Source organism: Bubalus kerabau, chromosome 10, assembly GCF_029407905.1.
Source record: "Bubalus kerabau isolate K-KA32 ecotype Philippines breed swamp buffalo chromosome 10, PCC_UOA_SB_1v2, whole genome shotgun sequence".
In the NCBI taxonomy this organism is placed as follows: domain Eukaryota; kingdom Metazoa; phylum Chordata; class Mammalia; order Artiodactyla; family Bovidae; genus Bubalus; species Bubalus kerabau.
Genome location: NC_073633.1, coordinates 66,167,121 through 66,177,405, shown reverse-complemented (window position 1 = coordinate 66,177,405; position 10,285 = coordinate 66,167,121). Strand labels below are relative to the sequence as shown.

General features: G+C 39.1%; 1 protein-coding gene across 2 annotated transcripts in view; it reads right to left on the bottom strand.

Moving 5' to 3' along the window:
- Nucleotides 1-610: 610 nt before the first annotated feature.
- SECISBP2L (SECIS binding protein 2 like) overlaps nucleotides 611-10,285 on the bottom strand; it is a 58,700-nt gene continuing 49,025 nt past the window's right edge. For both annotated transcript variants that reach the window (XM_055538020.1, XM_055538019.1), the window contains one exon: nucleotides 611-4,860. In XM_055538020.1, coding sequence (XP_055393995.1) covers nucleotides 4,178-4,860 — 683 coding nt within the window. In that variant the 3' untranslated portion in view covers nucleotides 611-4,177. The remainder of the gene's footprint in view (nucleotides 4,861-10,285) is intronic.

The window sequence follows — 10,285 nt, the reverse complement described above, 5'->3', positions numbered from 1 at the left end:
GTTACTCAATACTCTGTAATGGTCTATATAGGAAAAGAATGTGGATATATAGATGCGTGTAACAGATTCACTTTGCAGTACACCTGAAACACAACTCTGTAAATCAACTACACTCCAATTATTTAAAAAAAAAAAAAGCATACCAACCACAGGACTGAATTTAAATCCTAGTTCTGCTTTTTACCAGCTGTTGAAACTTGGGAAAGTTACTTAACATCTCCATGATTGTTTCATCATCTAAAAAGTGAGAAATTATCATAGTATTTCCTCACAGGGTTGCTTGAGGATTAATAAGTTAATATTGGAAGATGGCTTAGAACAATGTCTGGCACAGAGTAATTAGCATTAAAAGGAGATGGAATTTGTAGGAGCCTTTTCCTAACACTAAGATGGTCTCTGGCGAGACTGTTAGACCCATGACACAGATCACACTAACCATCCAAAACAGAGATTTTCACTAATGACTTCGTCTTGCATATTTCATAACCTTCTTTGGATTAACCCAGGAGAGCACTAAGGGATACCATAACTGAACTCTTATTTTCTCTATCCTACACATTGGGGAAGTCATAAATTCCTTAAGCACCTATTCTGAAATGACAAGACTACATTTCAATAATCATTTTATTAGTTACAGAAGAATCTCCACTAGTATTTACATAGTGCAAAAAAGCTGTTATTACCCTCTAAAATGTGATATAACAATCATCCTTCATACAGCAAAAGAACAAGATGAAAATCCCTTCATGTTATAATTCATAATTTTGCTAGCTTTTAATTAGAGCATTACAATTAAGACATTAAATTATAAATTCATGTGGTATATTTAGAAATTAAATTACAAAATAATACAAATCCTTTTAAAGTGTGATGTGCCAACAAAGTTTAAATTTTTATCATTAATTAGGATTCAGATTTCAGATTAGGCCAACAGTTTGGTTGATTCTGGGAAGTGTGTAAAGTTTGGAAGGAACAAGGTAGGAGGAAGATAATAAATTACTTCACAAAAAATTTTTAAAAACCAAAAAAAAAGTAAATGGATAAGTTAATGTTCTTCCTTGTTGGCACAACATACAGAAAATACTTAAATGACAGGTTTATTTTTAAGCAAACAGCAGCTTTACAAACGGTAATACTTCTTTATACATATATTAAAGTAACAATGTGTTAGGATTGAACAGTTTTATGTTAGAGTTGAAAAAATGAATGTGGAGTTCACTACTCATTTGCACACTGTAACTCCCACCCCACCCACCTCCCCCAGCTTATTAAGAAATCAGGCAAGTACATTATTTGGATATTAATTTCTCAATATTTAAACTATGTGAATTCCTTTTGACTAATTCTTTTCCAAATACTGGAAGCATATAAAATACCATCTCTGCAAAAAGGACCTCCAGTCAAAGCCTTTAAAAACTTTTCAATGTATAACACACATTTTTCCCCCATCTTTAGTCAAAAGAAATATATTACATCATTTACAAACATATTTAAACCAAGAGTTAAGCTAATATGAACATTTTGTCTTTTGAGAAGTAATCTTCACAGCAAACAAACCTACTGAAGCAGAAATCTAATTGTGGGAGTGCAATTCATACTTGAATTCATATACTTATGTACTGAAATAGAAATCTAATATCAATTATTGCCAGTAAAACAATCTCTACACACAAAGAAAAAAATCACTACATTTTTTATTTCTTGTGATGATAAACCCTTACTCTTACCATTAGATCTCTCTAGATCTCCAAAGAGCCACTCACCCAGATCCAGAAAAAAATCCTTTCCTAATTTCACACCTCCGCCTGCATACAATATACATACATGCCAGAATTTATCTAAAGGAAATGAATTATAAAGACATTATCAATAATTACTTAAGCATACATCCTACATAGTAGCATTTCCTTTAATAAATTTTGGGTTGTCCTGTAGAGGTCAACTGTCTCATATAAAAAACGCTGTGGTCCCTTGGTTTGCTTTGCTGGCAGAAGATCCTGCACATGCAAGAGCATTTATCAAACACATAATTGAACACTTCTGAAGTCTATAGCAAAATTCAAAGCTACTGGTGTTCTGAAGATTTCCTCAACTTCCCTTTTGATACAAATGTCAAAAATCTAAAATGACAATTCTCATTCAGTAGAGGTATAAAATATAAGAAACCTTTGAAAAGCCATTCATTATTTTAAGATCAAGAGTTATCTGAATCACTGACACCAAGCAAAGGAAATTTACACCATTAAAAAGTATGAAAAGTTTTTGATTTACTTTTAAGACTGTCAGTAATTCAAAATCTCTATCATTTCTTTAAATCAATGAACACTTCCAAATGTACAGAGACACAAAGATCTGCCACATATAAATCCATGATTACCACTTGAGAGGCTTCATTCCTTACATGCTACATTTCTTTAAGTACTAGACACTTTGTGCCTAAGAAGTCTATGCTGAAAAACAGTTCAGACAGGACACTACAGTAATGTCCCCTTTTAGCACACTAATAAAGTTGTTAGACTGACATTTCCTACACAGCAATGCTCATAAACTTTCACAATTCACAAACAAGTCAGTCACCAACCAAGAATCTGGTTTCACCAGTAATATATGCCAGGATTACAAAACATCAATGCCAGAACAGTAGTCCCAATGCTACAGTCAAGAATCTGCCCAATTCACCTCGGTGAGGCAAAGCTCTCTGCCCCATAAAACCTGGACAAGGAAAACACCCCTTCCTCTTCACTTCTGTGCCTGCTTATGGGAGTTCAAAGTGTAAAGCTGGCACGCGTCTGTGTGTATGTGTGCATGCACACACAAATTGGCCAACTGGAGGTGGTTGGAGGGAACACAGAAAAAAGGTAATTCCTAATTCTCCCACCATCATAAACTTGCAAAGGTTACTACCAGGTGGTGACTATTAGTAAAACATTTAGCTCATTAACTTCAATTTCTCCCAAGAGTTTAAACATCTCAGAAGAAGGGCAGAGATAAAACAATGATCTAGAATTAATACCTGCGCCTACCTGCAAACTCTAAAATCTAACAGTTTCAGCACAATTAGAACAACTTTCTCTTTTCTTCAAAACTTCTTCCAAGCCTTGATTATCAGGATACATGTTACAACTGCATACAGTTTCTTTCCCTGACTCCCATCAGTAACTATGGTCAGTGTTATGTAGCAGGTGCTCAAGGTTAGGGACAAAGTAGTTTTCTTAAAAGGTGCAATGATTTTTCACTCTGGACAAGTCTGAATACCCAATCAAATCCATATCTGAAGTCCAGAGAATCCCAAGTCAGAAGCATGCAAGAGAACACACTAGTGTAAGACTCTGTTTCTGGATAATTTACATGGAAGTGCTGTCGTCATACAACCGGTTACAGTTATTCACCTGTCCAAATTTGCCTAATTTTATGCAAATACAACTATGTACAAGAGCATTCCTGAGGTAATTAAGAAGCAAATGTGAACCAGAAACCAGAAGGCCCTCTAATGGGCAACTTCTCACTATTTAAACACCTATCACTTTGCACAAATAAGGCCAGCTCTCATCTGTCATGGTGATTCCCTTGCCAGCCCAAGTATTGGAGGCTCTACTTAGCCAACCAACTTTAATCAATTATAATGATCAGTGACTACTGAAATGAGCATTTGTGGACTGAATATAAGTTGCATCAATTTTTAACACAAATCACTGTGAACTTAGTTACCCTCAGCCATTTTTTAAGTTTTCTAACTCTACCTCCAGGTTTCCTTTATTTTAAAGAAACCCAAACAACTTTTTGGTCAGACAGTTACGAGTATAGGAGGTGTAGTCTTGAAGCAAACATTGGAAATTGCTCCTGTCCTTAGAACCTCGATCTGTAGCTTTCAAAATGACTAAATAGGCATTTTAAAATTACTTTCCTTAAAACCTGGTCTTCTTTTAAAATCATTATTGTCCATAAAAAGGCTGAAACAATTCTGAATTTTCCACACAGTTCTTAGAAAGACACAGATGCTAATTATCAGTTAAGCTATGGATCACAAAACAAGTAAAAGGCGGCTAAAAAATATTTGTCAGGAATTAAATACATATATTAAATACTAGACAGTGCAAAATGTTGAGATGAAGCATGAAAGATTTATAATGGCTGTAACCCTTATGTAGTTTGAGACAGACAGCTGACATTTCCTGAGTTATAGATTTGGGGGTGTATAATTAGAATCAGAGTGCTCCTTGTTCAGCGAGCTGCAGTTGCTGGGCTTCTGCTGTTCCTGGCTTGCTTGGTGATCAGTAGTCCAGGCCTCGCTATCCATCCCTGGCTCTAGCACCTCAGCCGCCTCTGCTTCCTCTTCCCCACTTTGCTCTGCATTATCTTCCTCAGAACCATTAAGGGTTTTTCCAAGCTGAAGAGTTTCCATCGTTCTCTGGGTCTCAGAGACCCAAGACTCAATTCTACTATTGAGCTGTACTTCTACAGATATGGGTTCGTGAGCATAATCTTCCTCCTCCTCCTCCTCTTCATCATCCTCTTCTTCAAGCATGCCAGGTACAAGGGTGCTGGTGGTGCTGGTGATGGAGGAATTCAAAAGATCCCGGCAACTGCCATCCAGAGAGCCAGTCTCTGTACTCTGCTGTGAGGCCCATTCCAGGTCATCTGGCTTCACCTCCTCTTTATCGCCCACTGCTGATTTTCCAGGGTTTGTAGCTGAGGTAGTACTGCCTGCAGTCACTAATGATGCCTGCTTACCAACAGGGGCTGTGTCAAATGGAAATTTATTGGGTTTTTCAGATGTGCTATGCTTACAAGAAACTTCTCTCTCGTTTTCTGATGTTTCCAGCCCATCGGAAGTTTCCACCATGTTTCTCCAATTTGTTTCTGCAAATATCAAACAGATTTTTAAAAAACCAGAACAGTTTCAGAATCATGCAACTTTCAGAAGTGGAAGAATAGGCTACAGAAATCTGTTGGCTCACTAACTGAAAAAACTAAAAACTTACCTTATTCTAGTACTAGTTTAAATGTTATAAATGGAAAACAGCTCTCAAAAATATTTCTTTAAATCAGTACATTTAACATAAAGCAACAAAGAGGCCAAAATAAGTATATTAATACTTCAGAATGCAGAAGATCCAACAGTACTAGAAGCTCACTGACTCTCATGTATTCACAAAAATCAATGAACTGCCTAACGTTTTTTGGCCCTGAAGTGTCCTGGGATCAAGGATCCACAAGTCACAGATGGCAGAGCCAAAATGCCTATTAGAAATGCTCTGATTAAAAAAAAGAAAAGAAAGAAAGAGTTCTGACTTGACAGGTTTACATTGTGCTCGTTTAGCAAGTTATCTAAAAGCTGTCTCTTGGCCTGTAATGGAACTTGTGTTTCCATTTATAAGCAAAGAAGCCATGCACGCATTTCTAACATTTGTGAAAATGTGTTTTATAATATATGTATGTTGCTTGGCTTACCAAGTGACCCTGGAGCCAAAAAAATAATGTTACTATACAATGCAGTGGTGACAGTCTGTATTATTTTTAACAACAGTAGTCAGTTTACAGCAAAAATGTACTAGGAATCAGGAGATGAAGAGCAACTCTCACACATACTTTTTGTGAGTTTTACTTTTTCCATTTAATTTTTTATCACTGAGATACAACTGACATAAAACACAACAGCTTCAGGTGCACAACATAATGATTCAGTATTTGCACATACTGAGAAATGATCACCACAAGAAGTCTAGTTAACACCCATCCCCATTCGCAATTATTTTTTTCCTTAAGAGCTACCCTCTTAGCAACCTTCAAATATGCAGTCCAATACTATTATTATAGTCACAATGCTGTACATTAGATCCCCGTGCCTTATTTATAACTGGAAGGTGGTAATTTTTTAACTTCCTTCATCCATTTCACCCACCCCTAGTCCCCATGCTTCTGGCAACCACCAATCTGTTCTATCTATGTGCTTGGGGGATTTCTTTTTCAAGATTTCACATAAAAATGAAATCATATGGTGTCTTTCTCTGATTTATTTCACTGATGCCCTCAAGGCTCATCCTTGTTATCATAAATGGCAAGATTTCATTCTTTTTAATGGCTCTATGGAATGAGGTTTGTGACATTGTACAGGAGACAGGGATCAAGACCATAACCATGGAAAAGAAATGCAAAAAAGCAAAACAGCTGTCTAGGGAGGCCTTACAAATAGCTGTGAAAAGAAGAGAAGGGAAAAGCAAAGGAGAAAAGGAAAGATATAAACATCTGAATGCCGAGTTCCAAAGAATAGCAAGAAGAGATAAGAAAGCCTTCTTCAGCGATCAATGCAAAGAAATAGAGGAAAACAACAGAATGGGAAAGACTAGAGATCTCTTCAAGAAAATCAGAGATGCCAGAGGAACATTTCATGCAAAGATGGGCTCGATAAAGGACAGAAATGGTATGGACCTAACAGAAGCAGAAGATATTAAGAAGAGGTGGCAAGAATACACAGAAGAACTGTACAAAAAAGATCTTCACGACCAAGATAATCACGATGGTGTGATCACTCACCTAGAGCCAGACATCCTGGAATGTGAAGTCAAGTGGGCCTTAGAAAGCATCACTACGAACAAAGCTAGTGGAGGTGATGGAATTCCAGTTGAGCTATTTCAAATCCTGAAAGATGATGCTGTGAAAGTGCTGCACTCAATATGCCAGCAAATTTGGAAAACTCAGCAGTGGCCACAGGACTGGAAAAGGGCAGCTTTCATTCCAATCCCAAAGAAAGGCAATGCCAAAGAATGCTCAAACTACCGCACATTTGCACTCATCTCACACGCTAGGAAAGTAATGCTCAAAATTCTCCAAGCCAGGCTTCAGCAATATGTGAACCGTGAACTTCAAGCTGGTTTTAGAAAAGGCAGAGGAACCAGAGATGAAATTGCCAATATCCGCTGGATCATGGAAAAAGCAAGAGAGTTCCAGAAAAACATCTATTTCTGCTTTATTGATTTCAAGCTGGTTTTAGAAAAGGCAGAGGAACCAGAGATCAAATTGCCAATATCCGCTGGATCATGGAAAAAGCAAGAGAGTTCCAGAAAAACATCTATTTCTGCTTTATTGACTATGCCAAAGCCCTTGACTGTGTGGATCACAATAAACTGTGGAAAATTCTGAAAGAGATGAGAATACCAGACCACCTGATCTGCCTCTTGAGAAATTTGTATGCAGGTCAGGAAGCAACAGTTAGAACTGGACATCGAACAACAGACTGGTTGCAAATAGGAAAAGGAGTACATCAAGGCTGTATATTGTCACCCTGCTTATTTAACTTATATGCAGAGTACATCATGAGAAACACTGGAACGGAAGAAACAAGATTGCCGGGAGAAATATCAATAACCTCAGATATGCAGATGACACCACCCTTATGGCAGAAAGTGAAGAGGAACTAAAAAGCCTCTTGATGAAAGTGAAAGAGGAGAGTGAAAAAGTAGGCTTAAAGCTCAACATTCAGAAAACGAAGATCATGGCATCCAGTCCCATCACTTCATGGGAAATAGATGGGGAAACAGTGGAAACAAGTGTCAGACTTTATTTTTTTGGGCTCCAAAATCACTGCAGGTGGTGACTGCAGCCATGAAATTAAAAGACGCTTACTCCTTGGAAGGAAAGTTATGACCAACCTAGACAACATATTCAAAAGCAGAGACATTACTTTGTCAACAAAGGTCCGGCTAGTCAAGGCTATGGTTTTTCCTGTGGTCATGTATGGATGTGAGAGTTGGACTGTGAAGAAGGCTGAGCGCCGAAGAATTGAAGCTTTTGAACTGTGGTGTTGGAGAAGACTCTTGAGAGTCCCTTGGGCTGCAAGGAGATCCAACCAGTCCATTCTGAAGGAGATCAGCCCTGGGATTTCTTTGGAAGGCATGATGCTAAAGCTGAAACTCCAGTACTTTGGCCACCTCATGCGAAGAGTTGACTCATTGGAAAAGACTCTGATGCTGGGAGGGATTGGGGGCAGGAGGAGAAGGGGACGACAGAGGATGAGATGGCTGGATGGCATCACTGACTCGATGGACGTGAGTCTGGGTGAACTCCGGGAGTTGGTGACAGACAGAGAGGCCTGGCGTGCTGCGATTCATGGGGTCGCAAAGAGTCGGACACGACTGAGCAACTGAACTGAACTGAACTGAATATTCCAATGTATGTGGCACACCCCCACACCCCGACACACATCTTCTTTATCCACTGATCTTCTTTATCTCTTTAATTATCGATGGACACTTAAGTTGCTTCCATATTTTATTACTATAAATAACTCTGTAATAAACATGGAGGTGAATACCTCTTTTTGAGCTAATGTTTTTGTTTTCTTCAGGGAAATACTCGGAAGTAGAAGTGCTAGATCATATGATAGTTCTCATCTGCATATTCTGAGGAACCTCCATATTGTCTTCCTTAGTGGCTGCACCAACTTTCATTCTGACCAACAGTGTACAAGGGTTCCCTTTGCTCCACATCCTTACAAACATTTGTTATTTATTGCCATTTTGACCGGAGAAGGCAATGGCACCCCACTCCAGTACTCTTGCCTGGAAAATCCATGGACGGAAGAGCCTGGAATGCTGCAGTCCATGAGATCGCCAAGAGTCGGACACGACTGAGTGACTTCACTTTCTCTTTTCACTTTCATGCACTGGAGAAGGAAACGGCTACCCATACCAGTGTTCTTGCCTGGAGAATCCCAGGGACGGGGGAGCCTGGTGGGCTGCCGTCTATGGGGTCGCACAGAGTTGGACACGACTGAGGCGACTTAGCAGCAGCAGCAGCAGCCATTTTGACAAGAGCCATTTTAACAAGTTGTGAGGAGATGTTTCATTGTGGATTTGTTTGGGATTTCTCTGATGACTGGTGATGTCAAGCATCTTTTCATGCACCTACTGGTCTTTATTTGGAAAAATGTCTATTCAGATCCTCTGCCCACTCTTAAATCTGATTGTTCTTTGCTATTGAGCTGTATGAGTTCTTTGTATATTTCAGATGTTAACCCCTCATCAGATATATGATTTGCAAATATTTTCTCCTATTTCACAGGTTGCCTTTTCATTTTGTTGATGATTTCCTTTGCTGCAGAGAGCTGTTTGATTTGGTGTAGTCCCACTTACTTATTTTTGCGTTTTCTTAAAAAATGAAAATTTCCTTCTATTTGCATTGTAGCTGATATCTTCATTTTATAGGCATAATGATCAAACTGTAATGATAAAGCAAGTATATTCATACAAATATACTTGATTGCCACCTATCAATTACATGTTGCGCAGTCGTGTCCAACTCTTTGCGACCCCATGAACTGCAGCCAGGCCTCCCTGTCCATCACCAACTCCCAGAGTTTACTTAAACTCATGTCCATTGAGTTGGTGATGCCATCCAACTATCTCATCCTCTGTCGCTACATACCATATTTTGGCCACCTGAAGTTAGGGCACACGGTTTGGGGAAAAAAATCTTTCTTTCCTGCAGTTACTTCAAGTGTAGAATAGGTCTCTCTACTTGCATTCCTGCCTCATGACAAAAAATCTAGCGCCCCTCCTTTATTCTCATTCTCAGTTAACGTCATTTTCAGACTCAAAGCAGAAGAAACCTTACTGCTGCTAAGTCACTTCAGTCGTGTCCAACTCTGTGTGACCCCATAGACGGCAGCCCACCAGGCTCCCCTGTCCCTGGGATTCTCCAGGCAAGAACAGTGGAGTGGGTTGCCATTTCCTTCTCCAATGCATGAAAGCGAAAAGTGAAAGTAAAGTCGCTCAGTCATGTCTGACTCTTAGCAACCCCATGGACTGCAGCCCACCAGGCTCCTCCATCCATGGGATTTTCCAGGCAAGAGTACTGGAGTGGGGTGCCCCTGCCTTCTCCCAAAGAAACCTTACAGTAATCCTTAATTCTCTTTCTCCACTGAACTCATAACTATACCATGTCACTCAGAGCTCAAAAACTACTAAATTTGGTCACTACTGCCTTAATTCAAGCCTTCTTTACCTTGCTGTACATCTACAGTACCTTTCTAATCGGCTTTGAGAACTGACCACATCACTAACTGGCTTTTTATTACCTTAGTAATCCAAACTCCGTAATTTAGTACATAACCAAACCCCTTCATAATCTTCCTTCTGGTCCCATTCATTTTAACCCTCTGTCATGCATTCCAGGTCAAGGTCATTTTGAATTTTCACTGCTCACAGAAGTCATACCCTTTCTATTTACTATGCTTGGCTTTGCACAAGCTGTGCTTTCTGTATGACATGTGCTTTCCTCCTTTCCC